This window comes from Medicago sativa, chromosome 1 (genome assembly GCF_051527215.1).
Source record: "Medicago sativa cultivar Bolivia chromosome 1, Bolivia_mono, whole genome shotgun sequence".
Classification (NCBI taxonomy): Eukaryota; Viridiplantae; Streptophyta; class Magnoliopsida; order Fabales; family Fabaceae; genus Medicago; species Medicago sativa.
The window spans coordinates 30,539,362-30,562,137 of NC_140749.1; the positions used below are offsets into that span (position 1 = coordinate 30,539,362).

General features: G+C 32.9%; 3 protein-coding genes and 1 long non-coding RNA gene across 4 annotated transcripts; 1 reads left to right on the top strand and 3 right to left on the bottom strand.

The window, feature by feature from the left end:
* The first annotated feature begins 176 nt into the window (after positions 1-176).
* Positions 177-6,403, top strand: LSP1 (Eukaryotic initiation factor 4E protein). The gene is made up of 5 exons (XM_085715253.1): positions 177-413; positions 1,995-2,163; positions 2,276-2,401; positions 5,948-6,013; positions 6,088-6,403. The coding sequence occupies exons 1-5, from the start codon at positions 193-195 to the stop codon at positions 6,130-6,132; spliced, it is 627 nt and encodes a 208-aa protein (XP_085571379.1). The 5' UTR covers positions 177-192; the 3' UTR covers positions 6,133-6,403.
* Positions 2,773-4,759, bottom strand: LOC146954207 (uncharacterized). The gene is made up of 3 exons (XR_015012405.1): positions 3,798-4,759; positions 3,219-3,319; positions 2,773-3,098 (listed from the first exon to the last, which is right to left on the bottom strand). It is a non-coding gene; the product is annotated as an uncharacterized LOC146954207 (long non-coding RNA).
* An 807-nt stretch (positions 6,404-7,210) lies between the features above and the next one.
* PGR5 (proton gradient regulation 5) lies at positions 7,211-8,699 on the bottom strand. The gene is made up of 2 exons (XM_085715267.1): positions 8,317-8,699; positions 7,211-7,553 (listed from the first exon to the last, which is right to left on the bottom strand). The coding sequence occupies exons 1-2, from the start codon at positions 8,593-8,595 to the stop codon at positions 7,449-7,451; spliced, it is 384 nt and encodes a 127-aa protein (XP_085571393.1). The 5' UTR covers positions 8,596-8,699; the 3' UTR covers positions 7,211-7,448.
* A 9,575-nt stretch (positions 8,700-18,274) lies between these two features.
* On the bottom strand, positions 18,275-21,401 carry LOC146954209 (protein FAR1-RELATED SEQUENCE 5-like). Its single transcript, XM_085715277.1, has 4 exons — positions 21,252-21,401; positions 21,004-21,047; positions 18,668-20,914; positions 18,275-18,568 (listed from the first exon to the last, which is right to left on the bottom strand). The coding sequence occupies exons 2-4, from the start codon at positions 21,037-21,039 to the stop codon at positions 18,551-18,553; spliced, it is 2,301 nt and encodes a 766-aa protein (XP_085571403.1). The 5' UTR covers positions 21,040-21,047; positions 21,252-21,401; the 3' UTR covers positions 18,275-18,550.
* Positions 21,402-22,776: the final 1,375 nt, after the last annotated feature.

Here is a 22,776-nt window from a genome sequence, read left to right on the forward strand (position 1 = left end):
ATAGAGTGGGAAAAGTAACCCCCAATAAGCAAAGAAGAGGAAGTTTCATTTCACTTTTTTTTTTTCATATTTATTTCCCTTTTGGGCCAAAGTAAACGGGTCAAACCCAAATCCAAACCCGTAAAAAATCTCCCAAAACACACAAAACCTCGCTGATCCTCTTTCCTTCTTCTCTTCTCGACACAAAGAAACATGGCAACAACAAAACCAATCGTTGAAGGCGCTACCGCGGCAGAGGAAGTGGTTGCGGCGGTTCCGGTACCCGCACCGGCACCGGAGACAGGGCTAAAACACAAACTAGAGAGAAGATGGACTTTCTGGTTCGATAACCAATCCAAACCTAAACAAGGTGCTGCTTGGGGAACCACTCTTCGCAAGGTTTACTCCTTCGATACCGTTGAAGAGTTTTGGTGGTGCGTTTTCTTTTTAGGGTTCTTCCGTTTTTTTATTTTCTATTGAATTTAAGGTTGCAATCTGAAATATTATGTTCAATTTGATTGAATTTATGTAAATTTTTCTTGATTTTTGTAGATCTTAGGAGGGAGATACCCATGAATATTTGATAGAAATAAAATTTTGTAACTGAAAAATTATTTTTTGATGATTTTATATATAGGGGTATGTTTGTTTTTGTTATTGATTATTTGTTAGAAATTCACTTTTTCTATTGAAAATTTATTTTGAATGGTTTTGTTATGTTTGGTTAAGCTTTATAGATTAATTAGAATCTAAGAGATATGGATTTTTTTATTAGAATGAGAAGTTGTTTTTTAGTAGATATGGATTTTTTGATTAGAATGAGAAGTTGTTTTCTAGTAGCTTGTAAAAGAGATAAGAATATTGCGTTGAATACTAGACGGGATAAGCTTAGAAATTACAATATCAGAGAGAGAGAGAGAGAGTTGGGGTAGCACTTATTGTAGAAAAAAGATGGTCGAAACCAGACTTAGGTGGTTTGGGCATGTAGGTAGGAGACGTTTAGATTTTGCAGTAAGGAGAGTAGATCAGATGAAGAGTGGTCAAATAGCTAGACGGAGAGGAAGACCTAGGAAAACTATAAGAGAAACTATTATAAGAAAGATGCAGAGTTATGATATATGATAGAACATTATGGCGGCGTTTGATCCATGTAGTCGACTCCACGTAGTGGGATAATGCTTGGTTGTTGTTGTTTGGTTTTGATTGTGTTTGTTTCAGCTTTTTAAGTTAATCAGAATTTAAAAGATTTGAATTTTTTTGATTAATTTGAGAAGTTGTTTTTAGTAGTTTCTATAAGAATATGATTTTAATGAGTTAATTTATGATGAGAAGTTTAAAAAAGTGATGTAAATGCGGTATATGACACAACATTATGGCGTCGTTTGATCCAAGTAGCTGACCCCACCTAGTGGGATAAGGCGACTTGGTGGTTGTTGTTGCTGTCGTTTTTTGGTTTTGATTGTGTTTGTTTAAACTTTTGAAATTAATCAGAATCTAAACGATTTGATTTTTTGTTTAATTTGAGCAGTTGTTTTTAGTAGATTATAAAAGTGTTTGATTTTATCTTTCAAAAAAAAAAAGTGTCTGATTTTAATGAGCGAATATATGAGTGAGAAGTTTAAACAAGTTATGTTTACATTCACTATTATAAATAAACACAAATCAGCTTATAATTCAAATAAAACATCTTTTTTTTTTATTTGATAATAATTTTTAGTGTAGTCAAATGTGCCTTTAAAGGGTTATAATCTTCAGCTTGTTGGCAAAAATTTCACATATATACTGAACACTGGGTCTTTTTATTTCATTTTATTCATTGCTGTTATATTATATTATTATACTAGTACTGTTATTATTATTTGAATGTTCAGGTTTTGGTAAATAACGATGGAAATTTAACATTCATTGCTGTTATATTATATTATTATACTAGTACTGTTACTATTATTTGAATGTTCAGGTTTTGGTAAATAACGATGGAAATTTAACGAAATTGTGATGTGTGAATGTTGTAGCTTGCATGATCAGATATTCAAGCCCAGCAAGTTGCCTGGCAACGCTGACTTTCACTTGTTTAAGGATGGGATTGAACCAAAATGGGAAGATCCCGAGTGTGCCAATGGAGGAAAGTGGACTCTCACCAGCAAATCAAAGGGCAATCTTGATACCATGTGGCTCGAAACTGTAATTTGTTTTTATCACTAAACCTGTTTTTTTCTTTTTTCTTTTAAAGAATATATGGGGTGATCTGGTTTTTATGTTTGTTGTCACTAATTATGGTGGTTTTATTGAATAGTTGATGGCTTTGATTGGTGAGCAATTTGGAGACACTGAGGACATTTGCGGCGTAGTTGTGAGTGTGCGCCAGTGGCAAGACAAACTTTCGTTGTGGACAAAAACAGCCGCAAATGAGTCGAACCAGGTGTGTTGTTAACTAGATCGTCCACCCGTGCTGCCGCACGGGTCATATACATTTAAACACAAATAAATGCTATATATTATATTTACTTCAATGTACGACAATAGCCATATGATATTAATTGCAATTATCATATCCTTTAACCCTAATTATACATTTCGAAAAATTTCTTTATATTCAACATTTGACCTAGTAGTAATACAATCACCATATTCAACTGAGTTCCTTTACAAAGACCTGACGTAGTGTCCAAATTTCTCTACAGCACAGGTGCTCGCACAGTCCATGTAAAAAATCTTAAAAGAACTACAATTTTTAAATCAAAATTTCCTAATATGAACTTCAAAGGCATTTAGATCTTAACAAACCTTCAATTTTTGTTCCAACAAATTCAAAAAGAGATTTTATTCAATTTATTTTGTGGGTAATATGTATATTACAAAAAATATAATTTATAATAGAAAATATTTGGGTGACAAAGACAAAGCACTATGCACACTATATCTGGTCTACAAAAATCGTAACCCTCAATGCACATTTACAACATATCTTATAGAGTCATCCTAACTAAGTTTAATTTCACGACCCTTGCAAGGATTGAACCGAAGCATTTCTGCCAACAAAAAATAAATTGGCCAAATAATATCTAAGATTAGCACAGTTTGTATAATAGTAGGAGTGTGGGTAGCATAATAGTAGCCTGTAAAATAAGAAAATCAATGATTATTATCATTCACTATTATCTAACATGGGAAAAAAAAAACATGAACAACAATAAAAACATCAGTCAACGATATGCAGTTCATACAGTGTTGTCTACCTCTTTCGGATTGAACTCAACCGTGAATGTACGCCACTTTAACCGCATCATTTCAAGGGTCTCAGGGTCATCCTTCAGAGTTCCATACCAATCAAAGTTTGCTGAAAGTATAACAAAGTATATCAAAATTACACTTCGTGAAAAAAACAGGAAGATTTCGCTATAATAGTAGCATAATAATGTGAAAAAGAGGAAGGTTTTGCAATAATAACGGAACCTTATATGAAGGTCAGGTTACTACACAATTACATCAGGAAGAAGAAAGAAAAAAAGCTTGCTTACATATCCTTTACACATTTAGTAGCCATAAACAACTTAATCTCTAAATCACGGTAATCGTCACACTAACTTGAATTTCAAAAAAACTATTCTAAATACATGAGTAAATCGATAACAACCAACCTACAGGATGTAAACTCACATGCAAACAGTAAAACTATGCATCAAATAAATTCAAGAGGAGAGAATTGCAATTTTTAATAACATCCATCCTTAATCTCTAAATCGCGGTAATGGTTCCAAAGAAAACAACAAATAATATGAAGAAAAACCAAGTGTCATAGGATATGTCAGACGTACCAGTTATACTATGGATAGGTTTGGCCGTCTTCTGCTCGATTTCATACGTTCCTGGTGGATCTTCCATGTTTGGTCGACAGCAGGTGCAATGGATGAAAGAGAAAGACTTCAGCAGACCTTTTAAAACACCTGATATTTAATCTACGTATCTTAAAGAGAAAGAACATTAAAAAGATGATTGAAGAATCAATATTGAAAGAATGGTGGGGATGAGCTCTATCAACAGAGAGAAAAGGTATAGAAAAAAAAATCTTGGAAAGTGAGGAGGATGAGGTAGTACATGTTTCAATGAAGAAAAAAGAAGCTGGTTTCCAAGATAAATAATATTGTGGAGGCGTGGAATGCAGTTGGTATCGTTGGAAAGAGAACATGAGCGGCTCATTTATAAAGGGTGTGAATAAATACTGAAAACTGAAAATAAAAACAGAGAGAACAGGTTTACCGGTGAGGCAGTGGTATGACAAAAGGGTTTCAATAGTTCGCCCAGACATGTTGAATGCAAAAGATAAAAAAGATGAAAAGAAGATGCAAGGGTGTGGTTTGATCAAGCAAAGTATGCAAGTATTTATAGGAAGAATTGTGAAGAGATACCAGTGTATACATTGGAAACGCTCAAAAAATATTAAAAGATGAGGAAGTTCAATGTATTCTAAAAGCATGATTAGAAGGAACCAAAATATTAAAAGCTGAGAAATGCAACCGTTCAATTAGTCAACAAAGAAGGCACTAAATGTTGCATGAAAATAGAGAATTTACATAACAATACCGAGAGGCTAATAGCTAATTTCGAAATTGACAAACATAAGAGTGAATGAGGGATAATTTGAATTTCAAATGGCACATATGATGGAGGCGGAAATATTATTAGGGCTAACATCTTAGCAATTAATGATGGATAATTAGAGGGAAAAAGCTAGGTTTAACAATTGCTTAACGTAATAAGCTTTAATAATAAGGGATGTGATCAATAGTTTCTGCAAATTGATATGCTACTGTAATATATGTTATTTTGTTTGGTTATGATTTTCTATTTTCAATTGTTGCAAGTTGTAACTAGACAATGGTATGCATGAGAAAACCTTCTTATTTCAGCTAGAAAGCCTTCACAATGTGAAGGAAGTGTTTGTGGTGAATGTTGGTATTGTTAGACTTAAGGTGCATCTGGGTTAAGAGTTTAACTAAGCATTTATTCAATAAGCTATTTTAGGGAGATTAATTAAGGTTTATTCTTAATTTTCTGTCAAATTTATTGAAATGTAAGCACAAAACAATTTATGAACATTTCATAACTTGTTATTTTTAACACTAATGTAAGTGTTTATATCATAAATAAAATAATCCCAAGCTCTTTGAAACACCCTCTTAAAGCATGTCAGTAACTCTTGAATGTGGGAATGTATAGTATGATTTTTAGTTCCAGAATTATGATGGCAATATTCTAACGAAGTGCAAGTTCCTACCTGAAGTCATCTCTGTAGTTATTAGTGGCCAGCCACTATGCAAAACTCCATTGCATCGTGGTTTTGAGTGGTGGCCGCCACCAATTGCAGCTGCTACAGTGATAGTAGTAAAATTCTTATATTTTTGTTGACTTCCTTGGTCATTTCAACATTACATTCTGGTTTATGTCCCCAGGCTTCTGTTTTCCCCCTTTTTTTGAGTACTTTTTTAGCTTAAAAAAATAATCTTAAGATAGTTGTTTTTTGCCTCAACTTATAGCCGTTCCTTCGATTTTTTTGGGCTTTTCAACCTTAAATTCTGAATGACAGCAAAGCAGGAACCTCCTGTTCTGTCATTTCCTCTCCTCCGAAAGGGCTTCATCTTCCCTCCTCATCTTGTGCGGCTTTCTGATGGCCTTTTCTGCAAACTTTCTAGCTGCCATCCCCACCTTGGAGGCTAAAACTTAATTTATGTTGATTTGAATGTTGGTACTAATGGACGTCTCATTAGTTATGCTTTTGTTCTTTAATGTTGTGATTTTTCTATTTTTTAGCTCATGTATGGTATAAATTTCTTGTATTGTTTCCTTAAACGTTGATGTTGCGGTAGCCACACCTTTACTCGGTGGACTATATTGATGTATTCCTGCCACCCCAAAACTCATAGATGGCATTTGACACGAGCTTTTTGTTTTGGAATTTATAATGCAGATGAGCATTGGAAGGAAGTGGAAAGAAATCATTGATGTTAGCGACAAGATGACATATAACTTTCATGTAAACTTCTGCTCCTAAACTTTAAGTGGCTTCTGCATAAATATCTACTATTCTTACATGTTCAATTGTTACAGGAAGATGCTAAAACCCGAGGTGCAAAGGCTCGATACACTGTATAGACACTACGAGAGCATTTTTCCGCGCTTTGTGCTGGCAATGCTGTTGTATGCCATTTGTATTAGAATTCACTTCCGTTTGGTTGAGGTGTTAATTTTGTTTTTGTTTCGTTATCCCTCTTTTGGGTGTAATACTACTAAAACTTGGTTCCAATTCTTGACATTGTCTGTCATTTTTCGTAGTTTTCCTTGTAACGTTCTAAAAGCATGAAATTTTGAATATTCTTACCACAGTTTTCTATGAATTTGATTTGTGTTGTTTTTGCTTGTACAATCATAATAGTGGGTTAAGCCCCTTGTGAGTTTATGACATGAGCCTAAAATTAGAGTCTTAAAACAAGTTGAGTATTGTAGAGTTGTGAAGGAAAAGATTAGATGATTTTGCAGTGTCATCAACTGTTACTTGGCAGTTAGTTTTACGAGTATAACTAATCCTCATACTTATTACACAATTAGGTACTATTTCCTAGTTTAGCACCTGCTTAGATACTCCTGTTACAAAGTTTCCTACTTATCACTGTCAGATACAAGAGTCAAAACTTGACTGACTATTCATTAATTTTTTTTGAAAGAGACTATTCATTAACTTAGCAGACTTGCGTATAATTTGGACACACAAAAAAAGTATATAAATAGTAATCTGAATTTGGTTTGATATCCAAAATACATTATTTTAAACAATTAATGTTACATGGTCATAATGTGGAAAAAGTTTCTAATTGCATCCGATCAAACAACAAAGTATATTGGTTAAATATATCAAGCTTTATCTGATAACATATTTTGGAGAAATAATGTGAAGGTTTAGAGGAATCAAGAGAAAAACAAAGGGATTGAGATCAAGTAGTTAATGAACACAGTTAAGGACGAATCATTCGTGAGCCCCCCGAGTTCTAATCTTGGACGGAACAACCATTGGATCAGATTGTACTTGTATACCAGTTTCCACCGAACTCCGGATTATCACGGGAGGGTTAACACTTAACACCAAAGAGGAATCAAGGAAATATGTTAAACTGGGATCAACTTTTTTCATCAATGGTTCACATAAAAAGCTATGGAAAATTTGTGAAAACTATGCTGTATACTAAGTAACATTGATCTATTTCTTGATAGAAAACCTCCTTAAGTTTTATAACATTTCATGTATCTAAACTCTAAAGAACAAAATAAGACAGCAATTATATAAGAATGAAATTTCCAAACTAGAGATGAGTTCTCCTAGTTTACATTCTGCTGTCAATTGAAAACCATCAAGTTTTTAAACATGAAAGTTTATGACATTGTAATTACAAAATGTGGAACATTTGTTAAATTTATCATGCAAGAAAACCAAGCCATTCTCCATTCTTCTTAGCCAACCTGATCAACCCTTGTCTCTGTTTTGCATCTGCTCCTATTGATTTGCAGAATTCAGTAATTACCTAACATTTCAAAATTACGAAAGTTAAGTACAAAACAATTATGTTGTATGGTTCCATCAAATTATATTCAAATAAAGTGCCAACCAAAGATTTTGAAAAAATTGCTTCCACACAATTCCCAATCTCTCATCACATGTTTGATAATTAGTAGTTTCTGATTGGTCTTTCAATATATAAATTACATAAAATGCTTATCCTATCTTCCATTTATCATAGAGGAAATTCAACTTTATTATTACAATTTCACATCTCAATATTTAACCAAGCACAAACCAGATAAAATCAAGGTTTTTGATGTCTCTACGAGTGTAATAGGACTTCGAATATGGCAGTATCAGCCGCATTTGACTGTAATTCTACACAATATCAACAATTATTACGCGACCACGACTATTACCACGACTTTGCTTTACTTCAATCCTTCAATTTTTAACTATAATTTGTCTTAATATTCCTATATATAAATTACATTTTTCAAATCCATTTTCCTTTGATAAATTCTACTTGAATCTCTCTTCAACAAATTTCATCAAACCCTTCAATCTAACCAAACTTTGAAACAGATAAACCACATAAAATCACAACTCAAGAGAATTATGCAAACAAAATTCCTAGTTGTAACACTAAAATTTTCAATACCTCACAAACAAAATTTCAAAAGACATGAACAAAAAAGAAAGAAATTGCTCAAAAAACTTCTAAAAAAAAGTATGCAAAAGAATAGTAAACAACACAAACAATAAGAAGTTAGAATTTAATTCACCTGAGAGTGTAAAGCAATGGCTTTGCCTCTAAGCTGATTGAAACGTTTCTTTCCAACAATATTACGAGTAACCACAACAATTGGAGCAAAAATACCTTTCCCTTCATTAACATTCTTCATCATAGGTTGCAACCTCACTGGCTTACTAACTCTTCCAATACGAACTTGCGAAGAAACTGACTTAGCCAACATGCTGTAATCTTCACCAACTATAGAAGTTCCCCAGCTTCCATAGAATGATGAAACAACACAACCTGTTGCAGAAATTGAAGTGGCCATTTTGGTTACTATGATGATGTTTTTTTCTCTGTGTTTTTTTGTTTATGTGAATGTAGAAGAATAAGGTTCTATTGTTTTAGCTTGTTGGAAAGATTAGATTCAATGCATGGTTGTAATGGTTTATAATATTTGTATGTGAAGGAAGGGATATTTTTGGTGTAAATTGGAGAACCAGTGGTTTAGATGTATTAGGAGCCACATATATTGGTGGCTTTTATTTTTATTTTTTGATTAAAAGTCTACAATACAAATATGACTTGTATAGTGTTGTTACAATGAGGTAATGGTCCCTAGCTTTTACTAGGAGGAGATCTCAAACTCCAATTCTACTGGGTTGGTCGTATTTCTAGGGCCATCATTTAATCCAACTATTCACTCTTCATCAATAATAACAATTTTAATTGAACAAAGTTCCTTTGGCATAATTTGAGTAAATATAAAGACTAATCTCTTCAATTAGTACTCTATTATGTTTTTGGGCCACTATTTTTATTTTATGTGAACTTTATAGGATAGAGTATAATGAACTTTTTTTTACTCAATTTCTTTAACCTTGAACACTTAAGTTTCTAAGCTTAATTACACTAATCGTTGACTAGAGTACATAACAATGAAAAATTAAGTAATGTTTTGTTTCTATTTTACAAAAGAACTTTAATCATTGACGAATATCAATTTATGATTCATTTGCAATTTTGCTCAAATTTTAACTTATTGCATGCAATGTTATTTTAGCACTCTTATACTAATGATTAATGCTCGTGATTTTATCTTGAATGTATTCTTCTACCTTTGCATATTGTTGTTTCATGTTTTCCTTTTTTTCCTATTCAAAAATCTTCTTTAGACTTGTAATATTCAAGCGAACTTAAAGGAACTCATCTTTCTTTTATCTTTAAAATTTCTTATAATTTTGGATATAACATATAATTCCTTAAATTTCTTGTATATATTATGCATATAAAATTTTGTATACTCTAAAACTCGGTCCCCCATAAACTAAATTTTTGGCTCCGTCCCTATCTTAGAGCATCTCCAATGAAATTGCTTTACGGTTTAATTGACACCATCACTTTGGTACCTCTATATGTGTATCCTTAACAAGATTACTTAACAAAACAAAATGTTTTCACAAATGGACTCACTCTTCACAAATAGTTTTTTTTCATAAGAAAATAGGTTTTATATCGATTTTCGCCTTCCTATTTTACATCATTCACAATTCTGGTCATTATGTTTCTTAATTCATAAATTTGATCTTTCAATCTTCAAAACATTAGACTCTTTCCTCACATGTACATTTTAACTTGAAAACTGCTTAATACAATTTTTAGAGGTTAATGATTGAAGATATTAAATATTATTATTAATGAAGTATGAATAAATAATGTCTTATTATTAAACCCATTTGGGGTTGACCTAGTGGTTGGTTTGGGATCTTGGAGTTTGCTCCTCCAGAGGTCTCAGGTTCGATTCCTTCTAGTGCCAATTTCGGTGGGCTAAGTCCACACAGAGCTTGCTCTGACTTTAAACGGGGCCCCTGCTAATGGGCAGTGAGATTGGTCCCCTCGGATTAGTTGATTCTTGGATCGGATACTGAGTTTTAAAAAAAAAAATAAATAATGTCTTATTAGAACTTTGACAATATTGACTTAAAACCTTGCATTATACATGTTGAATTGTTGAATTCCAGCATCTTGTATAACGTTCTAGTAACAAAAAGAAGGAACCTTGTACATAGCTTTAATGTGAACATCGTATTTTGTTGGAGTGCTTACCAACGTTAATTAGGTGGCAACATGCGATCGACGAACATGTCCCCTTCTCATCCTCATGATTTTTGAGGTCATAAAAATAAACACATGTTCATTCAGACGTTAGTTTCATACTTCAAATACGCATCTTCTCTTCATTCTCCACCGTCCAAAATGCATTTATTTTTTATGTGAAACAGTTTTTCGTATAAAATTGTAAAGAATAAAAAATTTAGTGTCCATTAACATAACTTAGTTGATAGTTAAGATTTTACAATATACAGAAGGTTTGAAATCAGAATTTCTTACTTATTATTCACTTTACGCACGGGTGAATTTATAACCATTAGCTACTTAACAAAAAGATTTAAGTAATCGATCCTCGATGGCAATTAGTGTAGAATTTCTTATTTTTACTATACGACAGTTAGTTTAGAAACAGGTACTTGATCAAACAACCTTGCTTTCCAAGCACAAGACGTGCGAGAAAAAAGCCAAAGAAAAAAAAATATCAGTTACCATATAGAAAAAGCGAGAAGTGGCAAAAAAGACCTAAAATAAACATTAGAAAGCACCTCTTAAACATAATAGAGGATTGAGCCACCATATGTGATGGTGAAAAGCGAAGTGAACATGACGTGCCTTTAGGCCTTTAGCCATAAAAAAAATTGAAGTTTAATTTTCTCTATGTAATACTTGAGAATTTCCCACAAAATCTTCAATGCTAGCTTCAATAAAAAAGGACTATTTCTAAGAAATCACCACTAGAAAAGTTGATTCAAAACAATGGGAGTTTGCAAACGATGATTTTGTACAAGATCAACCGCATCGTATGAAGAATATCCATAGGCGCAAACCAGTTCATAGCCATTCTTTGCAGAATGCTCATGGCCTAGGGGGTTTGCTGCTTCACTAACATAAAGAATGGTGGAATTTGAAAGCTAATATTGAGAAACTTAAATATAAAAAAAAGAATTCTTCTTAATCTTAAAAGAAAGGAACACGAGAGGAAAATGAATGAGATACGGTTACAGTACTTGAAGGATCATTTGGAAACATTGGATTACATAAAGAGCATACTTTGCTGCTTTTTATTTTTTTCCAATGTTTCCAAACGATCCTTCAAGTAATGTAACTGTATATCGTTCATTTTCCTTTCCTTTACCTGTTTTTGAAGTTTTAGAAGAAGTTGCTATTTTTCATGTTCAAGTTTTTCAACCTAAGCTTTCAAATTCTACCGCTATGACTCTTTTAGTGGAGCAGCAACCCCTATGCCATGAGCATTCCGCAAAGAAAGAATGGCTATGAACTGGTTTGTGCCTATGTATATTTTTCATAAAATGTTGTTGATCTCTTACAAAATCATCGTTTATAAACTCCCATTGTTTTGCATCAACTTTTCTAAAAGAGGTTTTTCGAGAAATAATCATTTATGTATTGAAGCTAGCATTGAAGATTTTGTGGGAAATTCTCAAGTATTACATAGAGAAAATGGCGAGAGTGTGTATGTTCTCTCGTTAAACATGGATCGATTGAATCTTATTGACTCATTGATTATCTTTTGGGAGAATATTGTAAATAAAACAACAATTTTTCTAAAGCCCTAATCAAACCAAAAAAAATCATAATACAATTCAAGCAATTAAAAACCCTTATTGGGTGATTGAAAAATTAAACAAAAAGAATCAACACAATAACAAAACAATTTAACAAATCCATGAAAATGAATTACATTAAAGTTTCTTACATATATATTAAGCTGTTTGATGAAACTTGAGAAGTTATTATGCCTAAAGTATGCTGGTAACAATCTTTTGCAAAATCTGGTGGATTCTAAAGGTTGAAACTTCTATTCGTAGCATTCCATGAAACAATGGCATTAGTTGAAGATTGATGAACTATATCATAAGTCTTAATGGGAAAACAATGTATATGTTGAAGCTACCCTGACTTACTTCCATCATTCCCAAAATAACCCTCAAATCCAAAACATGATTTTTGATACACAATGACTCCTCAAGGTGCAAACACCCTTTATATAGAGAAAAAAACTCAAATTTTACAAATACAAACCAATAAAATTATATCCTTTTGGTCAATTTATTCAATATACATTTTGGTCAATGTATTCAATATAACCTTTATTGTCATCAAGAATTCCCAAAAAAATTATACCCTTTTTGGTCAATTTATTCAATATATTTAATTTAATCAGTATAGCTTTTTGATCAATTTATTCAATATACCCTTTTGGCTAATTTTTTTTTTGGTAATACCCTTTTGGCTAATTTATTCAATATAAAAAAATCACAAAATTTTTGGAAAATTAAAGGAGGTTCTTTAAAATTTATATAAATTATATTTTTTTACTTAAAATGATAATTTTTTTTGACAAACAAAAATGGATTATATTAACACCAAGTGAGAGTCCTTAATAGCACAAGGTGTGCCATAAAGAATCTCAAAAGTTTACGGTCAGCACATAACCAAAAATAGAAGAAACAAAAAGACTTAGTTGATGCCCATGCAAACAAAAGGGCTCAACCACCACATATGAGAGTTTAAACCAAGATTGATATTATAAGCTTTCAACCACCAATACGAATGTAATTTGACTTTATCTAACATCTGGTGAATTGTATTTTTCTTAGTCTTGAAAACTCTATTGTTCCGGTTGTTCCACATAACCAAATAACCTGCAAGAAAAAACGGCGAGCTCGCAATCCTCCAGAAGAATGAATAAACTTAACAAGATGATTTTGTAGCACATCCGGATCAGCTGAAGATATTCCAATCCAAGATCTAACCATACACCATAGAGGGGCAAAAACGGGCCAAGAAAGTAACAAGTGATGAGCTGTTTCCAATCCAGCGCATCCCGTCACACAAAATTGAGAGTCATGAGAAATGATGTTACGCGTCACCAAATTGTCCATAGTCAGTAACATGTTGCGAAAGAGCCTCCAAGCCAAAACATAGACCTTTAAGGGGACCTGTTTGTACCAAATTAAGTTTGAAGTAGCTTCTACACCATGAGAGTCCTGAATAGTGAGCAAATTATACGCACCCCTCACGGAGTAACCGGTCATGCCTCCACAACCATTGATTTGAAATGTTAGACTGCAAAGAAATATCATAAAGTAACCTCATTTTGAAAATTGTATTTTGTAATTTCAAAATTATAAAATTTATAATTAACATTTTTTAAAATATTATATTATCTCAGTCGAATTATGCAAATATATTTTCAAAAACAAAATCATAAAATTCATGAACAATTAAATGAGGTCATATACACTACTAATTTTACAATATTACATTCCACAGTTTGAATATTTTACGACAAAATGAAACTAATTTTCCATTCTATTATTTGGAAAATGGACGAAACGAAATGAGTTATAACTTTTTTATACCAATTTTACCCTTTATTTAAAAAAGCATCAATAGGTTGAATTCTCAACTCAATTTAATCCATATATGCTATTTTAGCATCGTTCATGAATAACACCAACTTATGTAGTTCCTTTAACGAGTACCTTCATTCATATGTGTCCTCAAAACCAATACAAGTAACCCATAAGCCAAATAAAACCAGTACAGTGTGTGGTTCATGAATAGCACCAACATAGGAATTACAGAATGAGTCCATACGAATTATGACTTCATTTCAGGAACTCATATAAAATGATAAATTCATATTTAATCATAAAACTATAGAGTTGCAAAAGGAGTCACAAAATACTGGGACACCTTGTTGGAGACACAACGAGACACATATGGTGGAGATTTGTAGAAGATGAGAGCGTGGATGTATAAGAAAGGGTGAAGAGAAAAAAGAGGAAATGAGGCGCATGAAATGAAATAGAAAAAATAGAGACAAAATTGTAATTGCATTTTTAATATGTTCCATTTCATTGGAGGTAACATTTAGGGTACACAAATTGTAAAATTTGTGTACCCATACACAAGTAAACAAGCACCATAGATATACTAATTTAAAATTAAGTGGTTAGGATTGTTTAAGGGCAACCTAATGTATGAGTGGATTGGTGATAAAAAACCAATTTATAATATATACCCCACAAATATCAAGAATATAAATAGTCAAATTACACTTTGTACCCTACAGTTAGAGATAATTAAATTTTAATAAATCGATATATTTAATTGTAAAGATAACTTATTTACCCTTTTGGACAAAACTTATTTATCTTTTTATAAAGACTTAAATTTTTTTTTTGGTTACAAAGGCTAAAATAAAGACTTAACATATTAGTAACTTATTTATACAATTTATATTTTTAATGAAGATGATTTTTTTTGACGTAACTTATTTATTTATCTTTTTATAAGGATAAAAAAAAAAATTTGAAAGAAAGAATATAAGGATAAAAATTGATACGTAACTTATTTATGTTTTTAATGAAGATAATATTTTTTAAGACTTGATGTACGAAGACAACTTTCTTCCCTTTTTCTCTAGTGAGCTGTCATCAAAATCCTAGTTTCTTCTTCTTCATCCACCAAAGAGGGATGATTTATGGTCAATTTTTGACCCAAAGTCACCCCTATAACTCGTTTTTCTAATTTCCTTTTATTGAAATAAGTGATTTTCACATCTATTTCGTTTTTTTCGTGATTTCGTTGTCTTAGTGCGACGTTGTTTGTCTTTCTTGTTTCGTTCAGGTATTTGTTCGGTTCACAGATTGTTAGATCAGTTTCGATCACGTTGCAAATCCATAGACATGAGTATTCCGGGGATTTAAATATAGTCATATGTGTAAGCTTTAGTACTTTGCCGTTTTATGCTATTAACATGGATGCTTTGAGTTTGTTCACAGATTCATCCTTTTTGTTTTTAGCGAATTTTCATTGCATCAATGTACTCTATCAATTTGAATGAATGAATATCATTTATTTTTGTCAAAAAAAATGAAGATAATATTTTTTAAGAAATTATACGATTATTTATTTATTTAAGGGATAGCTGCCAATATATATACACACGTTTAAGGAATGATTTAAGAGTTTAATTGTGGTGAGTTCACAGTCCAAAACAGTTCTGCACACACAATTAATCAAAACATTCTCAATTGCCACGTTTGGCCCACATAAATTAAAATCATTAATTGATGATGCAATTCAGAATGTTTTGATTGGTTGTGTGTGCAAAACTGTTTTGGACTGTCAACCCACCACAATTAAACTCATGAATTAATAATTACTTTTTTTTTGAGAGAGAATGAATTAATAGTTACTATTAGCACATATATTAGTAATATATTTTGAATTTAATTTATATACACACACATTGTAAATTTGTTTCACACGTGCATTCAATTAAATCATGTCATAAAAATATTTATGAAAATTATAATCAATCAAAACTTTGGGAGATAACTTGATTTGACCAAGAATGAAGCATGAACTTAAAATGTGATTATCAAAATCTACGGCATAATTATATCTGACAAGCTATCTCTTTAAAAACTTATCAACATGGAAGGAAGCTTCTTCGTACACTATAACACATCCAACCGACTAACAGTGTCACATAGAATCGATCAAACTACTGGAGGTGACCCAATTTGAACAAGAATGAAGCATGAACTCATATTGTGATTATCAAAATCTTCGGTATAAGTATATCCGACAAATTACCCCTTTAGAAACTTAGTAAACAAGGAACGACGCTAATTCGTCGATTCAAACGCATCCAACCGACTAACGATTTCACATAGAATCAATCAAACTGTGGGAGATGACCTGATTTGACCAAGAATGAAGCATGAACTCAAATTGTGATTATCAAAATCTTCGGTATAATCATATCCGACAAGCTATCTCTTTGGAAACTTATCAACATGGAAGGACGCTTCTTCATACACTATAACACATCCAACTGACTAACCGTGTCACATAGAATCAATCAAACTGTGGGAGGTGACCTAATTTGAACTAGAATGAACCATGAACTCAAATTGTGATTATCAAAATCTTCGGTATAAGTATATCCGACAAATTACCCCTTTAGAAACTTTGTAAACAAGGAACGACGCTAATTCGTCGATTCAAACGCATCCAACCGACTAACGATTTCACATAGAATCAATCAAACTGTGGGAGATGACCTGATTTGACCAAGAATGAAGCATGAACTCAAATTGTGATTATCAAAATCTTCGGTATAATCATATCCGACAAGCTATCTCTTTGGAAACTTATCAACATGGAAGGACGCTTCTTCATACACCATAACACATCCAACTGACTAACTGTGTCACATAGAATCAATCAAACTATGGGAGGTGACCTAATTTGAACAAGAATGAACCATGAACTCAAATTGTGATTATCAAAATCTTCGGTATAATCATATCCGACAAGTTATCTCTTTGGAAACTTATCAACATGGAAGGACGCTTCTTCATACACTATAACACATCCAACTGACTAACCGTGTCACATAGAATCAATCAAACTGTGGGAGGTGACCTAATTTGAACTAGAATGAACCATGAACTCAAATTGTGATTATCAAAATCTTCGGTATAATTCTATCCGATAAACTATCTCTTTAGAAATGTGTCAACATGGAAGGACACTTTTTCGTACACTATAACACATCCAACCGACTAACGATGTCACATAGAATCAATCAAACTATTGAAGGTGACCTAATTTGAACAAGAATGAAGCATGAACTCAAATTGTGATTTTAGTCCTCCTAAATATATCAACATTTGATTTTAGTCCTCCTGAAATATTTCTTAGGCTTTTGATCCCTCAATCTTTGAAATAAGCCTCTAATTTTTAGTTAATTCATGTCTAACCAACATGTGACTTTCTAGAATATTTATTTTTCAAAAATTCTAACATTTTTTTTTTGGAAACTATTGTCATAATTTTCTACACATTTCTGAAAAATTTCATTAAAAAATATGAAGATTAGACATTAGATGATTAAAAAGTAGAGACTAATTTCATAGATGGAAAATTTTGGAGACCAAAAACCAAAGTAATACTCCCTCCGATTATTATTATAAACAAAAATAGATTTTTTAGGTTCATTCAATAAATGATGTATGTGATCTATATATTGACCACATACATCATTTATTGAATGAATTTAAAAATTCAACTTTTACTTACAATAGTGATCGGAGAGAGTATTTTATAGGAATTAAAATCAAATATTAATATATTTAAGGGGACAATTTACTTATTTAACCTAAACAAAAATTATGAAAAGTACCATCGGATAATGTTTATCTAGAAGAAATAAAAACAATCTGAGTTTTTTTTATGTTGACATGCCTTTTACTGGGTCTGCATCCCCGTAATACAGCCGAATTACTATGGTATTTTTTACGGTAACCGATGCTGAATACTGTTTAATGTCACACCATTCAGCTGCTAGCCGTAATTTCTTGGTCATCTACCCACGTGATATTGTCAGTTTTATATCAATAGTCAATTCAAACTGATAAAAAGAAGCTTTTTCTTTCTGCTATAATTGCTTTGGGCAGACCACTGTATGGTAATGTGTGAACAATTTTTTTTTGAAGCAAGGTAATGTGTGAACAATTAAACTGAGGAATAGGCTGAATGTAATTAATTTTAATCATTAAATACCAACTATAATTGTTGGAATATTAATTGCAGAATACAATATCCAAGGTATTTATACCACACATTAGACAGAATGATAATCATGTTCTCTACTATGGGCAAGCGAAAACACAAAGGTGGATTCTAGATGCAACTTGGAGTACAGGCTTGGAGGCATAAAAGGTCATGATAAGGCAACACTGCCAAGGCACAAAAAACCAAAAGCCACTAGCAAAAGCCACTAGCACACTGCCAAGGCAACACAAAAACCAAAAGCCACTAGCACACTGCCAAGGCAACGTAAGGTCCTGGATAAGCATAACAAAAACAGCAAAAAGAAAGGGAAGCCAAACAAAACTACCCAAATAAACACGCCCAAATCAAAACACCCTCCCTGCTCCCTGAACTGCCAACAGAAACCAGCCACAATACCGCACCAATGACCCAAAAAACAACACCATAACAGGTCCAAACACAGCACCAAAAATAAATCTTGAAATTCCATTATGCATAAACAAAATGAGACCACTTGATAATTATTGCAGATTCACCTCCCTCCACAAAATACCTTGACCATATCTTAGGAATCAATCCGAAAGTAAATTCTACAACAAAAACATTTAAATGGTAGTTAGAAGAAAAAAAAAACTAGTATAATGAATTTAAGCTAGTAAACACATTTGAGCTGACATAAATGTTATTACCGTATCCACATCTGCACAATCAAGGTCTTCGTAGTCATCTTCCTCGTCAACGTAGGTAGATGTGGATTGTGGTTGACCATGTCCTAATACACCAATATCTCTGTCATAATGACATGATTTTCGATAGTGACCTTTTGCTCCACATAGACCACAAGTTGGTGCTTTCCTTGCCTTTTTCTTACTATCTTTAGTTCTGGTTTGTGATACTCCACCACACCCTTTGCTTCGGACTCGATCGGGGTTAAGCAGTGTACCATCAATAAATGGATCAATATTTGCAAGGGGCACCTCCTTCCCTCTTCGAACTGCTTCTAATTTATCAGTTTGTGTCATTACCATTTGTATAGTTTCCTGAAGGTAATCTGGTCTGCCACAATCAATCGCTGCCGTAACCATCCTTTTACAACGCTCAGTAATTCCTATGTATTGACTGACCAAAGCCGGGTCACGTGAATGAAATGTTTTAACAGCAAAAGTACCAACTGAGACTTTAGCATCTTTTGTCCACCTTTTCAACACAACAGATTCTGGTAACTTAACAATGTCCAAAGCCACAATAACATCAAGCAAGTGTTCACAAGGTATGCCTAGTGATTCAAACCTCTCACATGAACACTTGAATTCTAAGCTTGATGGAAAAAAAGACACATGCCACTCCAAACCTTCTCTACAATACTTGGAGACCGTGCATATAAAAACTGATGCAGATTGGGTGATGTCAACAACCGTGTATGTATATACCCTTAGAAGCACAGGTCGAAAAAGCATATAAACCTCTTTCGTGTACACATCAGCAGCTGATTTCTCAAGGGAACGGTATTGAGTTTGAAATACAGGTTCACCATGTGATGATGAATAGTCGGCTTCAAATTCCCTATACCTCATATAGTTCAACCAACGAAAAAATTGTTGTAGGAAATCCAATAATTTAATTCGTAAACTCACATACTTGCCAAATTCAGAGTGTAACCCCTCACAGCGAGAAGTTGTCCTAAACCCAGCAAAGAAGTTACCTCGTATGTGTGCAGTTGCCCACATGTTTCTCTTCTCATACAAGTCAAGAACCCATGCGTTCTCTTCTAATCCGAAATCTGCTACCATCTTATCCCATTTCCGTTGAAACTCGCCAACATCATAGTCACCCAACATGCATTGTCTGAACCTTGATACAAACTTTGGATTTTTAACATTACTTCTTGCATTGCGTAACAAGTGCCAAGCGCATAAGCGATGATGAGAAGTAGGAAATACTTGTCCAATGGCGTTCCTCATTGCAAGATCACCATCTGTAATAACCGACACTGGACTCTTTCCTGCCATTGCAACCAAAAATTGTTCAAGCAACCACACATAGGTCTCTTCGGTTTCGTTTGCCACAATGGCAGCCGCAAATACAATGCTTTGGTTATGGTGATTGACTCCAGAAAAAACTACCAACGGGCATAGATATCTATTCTTCTTATATGTAGCATCGAAGGCCAAAACATCCCCAAACACCGAGTAATCCCTCCGACTAACACTGTCAGACCAAAACAGACGAGTTAACTTTCCATCTTCATCCACCGTATGTTTCCAAAACATCATTTCGTCATTTGAACACATTTCGTGAAGAAAATCAAGTGCAATTTGAGCATCCGTATATTGCGTTCGCTTCTGCCTCACTTGCTCATTATACATATCACGTTTAGAATAACGAAGTTTATCAAATCCTCCTGCTTGCATAGCAAACAAACAGTAGATGTTGGGAGTCCTAATGCCAACTTTTCTCATCGTATGCATCTGCCTTTTGTCATAATCCGGCATCTCCCTATGTGCTGGTAGCATGCCAGAATACATATCATCCACAAATGCGTGATTGTGTACATCATTGAAATATTTGATATACCAGCGGCGACTACTCTCTTCAATGTGAACCACACATCTTGCCTCACAACCACATCTACTTTTTCGCTTCTGTTCTCGCTTTCTAGTCCCTGTTTTGTCATTCCTTTCTCGCCTTTGCCCTTCCCTATGACACACAAATGTCTGTTGTATTATTTCACCACCAGATTTCCTGACAATCCTACATTTTCTAGCTGAAAACCCTTGATTGCAACCATACCAATTATAAAATTGAAATGCCACCCCAACATCTGGAAAATGGAATCGAATCAATTCTTCTTCACTCATATTTTTAAAGTTAAATTTCCCTAAATCTTGAACACAGTTAATTGCACTTTCAGCATCAAAGTTACACCCACCCCCTGCCTACATTTAGTAAAAATATGTCACAACATTTCATCAATTTAATCAACATTTAGGACATTATTAAACACTATAGATAGGTTAATACACACCTCAGTAGCTGAAGATGAACTTTCTGAATCATCCATTTTTATCACTGTTGTTATTAGAAAAGGAAATGCATTGATATTAATGACAAGTTTAACTAATAACATAAACATATAAAAGAATGACCCAAAAGAAAATAATGCTTATTATTCAATTATAGTGCTCAGGTTCACAACAAAACTCAACCAAAATTAAAAGAGGAAAGATGTTTGAAATATTGAAGTGGAAGTGTGATTCAAGAAAGATAGCTTACATATTTGATTCAAGATAGATGGATCTGCTGCGCTTTGCCCCTTTCCACTTAGTCTTCCTCAAAATCGTGATTTCGTCGACCTCCTTGTATGCATCACGTCTTCTGCTTTGGAACAAATATTTTCACTGTAATATATAATAGATATATGTGTATTTATTATATTTTATTAAGTGCAGACAAATATATACAATTTTAGAAGTGTGGGGGAAACTTTTGCAGTATATTTTATTTTTCTGGGTCATGTCATAATTTATAGAAAAATGGGTCAAGATTTATTATTTGGGCTTTACAACCTGGTATTGCAAGTCAAAAGTTAAACAATCCTAGCCACTTAATTTTAAATACATAAATCAATGGTTTTGGTTTACTTGTGTATGGGTACACAAATTTTACAATTTGTGTACCCTAAATGTCACCTTCATTGGATACACCCTTAATTGAAATGAAAATTTGGCTAAAAGAATTGTATTGAATGGAATGGGTTCCATCACATTCCTTTCCATTCCATTCCATTAATTTTTTTACAAAACCAAACAATGAAATGTGACTCCTTCCCACTCAATTCCACTCCATTCCATTCCACCACTCTCCATCAAGCCAAACATAGTGTCAGAACATCTTAGGCATAAATCCGTTAATTATAAATGGGTTCTACAAATATATATTTGTACCTTTAACAATTCAATGATCTTCAAAATTTATATTGAAATTTGCACCAACATTTAAGGAACTAAATAACTTTCAAATTTGAGTCAAACTTTTTTAAATCAAATTTTCCTAAACCTTATAGGTAATATAAATTAAAATAAGCAAATTGATTTAAATAAATATAATACAAAGAAAAAATACAGATAGACGAGCACATGTTTGTCTTACAGAAAAAATATTTATCACATTTCATATAGATGAGCACTTATTATAAGGATAGAGGAGCCCTCATCAAAGTTCTTTATTCAAATCTTATTTTTCTTTGTCATCTTGATGCAGTTCTCTTTGAGACCATCAAAGTTTTACTAAGGCATTCTTGTATCTCCTTTTCTTCTTTTCTGTTTGATGCCTTTGAGTTTCTGTTAATGTTTTCTCGAAAGGAATCAAATGGAGTGATTGACTTTGAAGTTCACAAACAACTTTATCTATGACATTCATATGTAGACTTACTCACTTTTTCTACCGGATCTTTAATTACTTTATACGAATTGAAGCTCACCTCTTCGTCTTAGACTCTCAATTCATTTCCCCTTCATCATGTTAGCGCAGCAACAATTACTTGATCAACAAGTTAAGACTTAGGGTTTTGAGATTTAGTTGGTTTTTGAGAGAATTGAAGAATGAAAGTAGTTTGAGAATAGAAGTAATTGAATTGTATTATTGAGATATGAAAAATATACAAGTGAATTGGCTTATATACAAGTATATGCTAGGTTGCTTGAAGTATAAGCTAAGTAACAAACCCTAACAAATATAAGCTAGATTCTAACAAACTTGTTACTAATTCATAACAAACAAAAACTAAATGTGATTAACC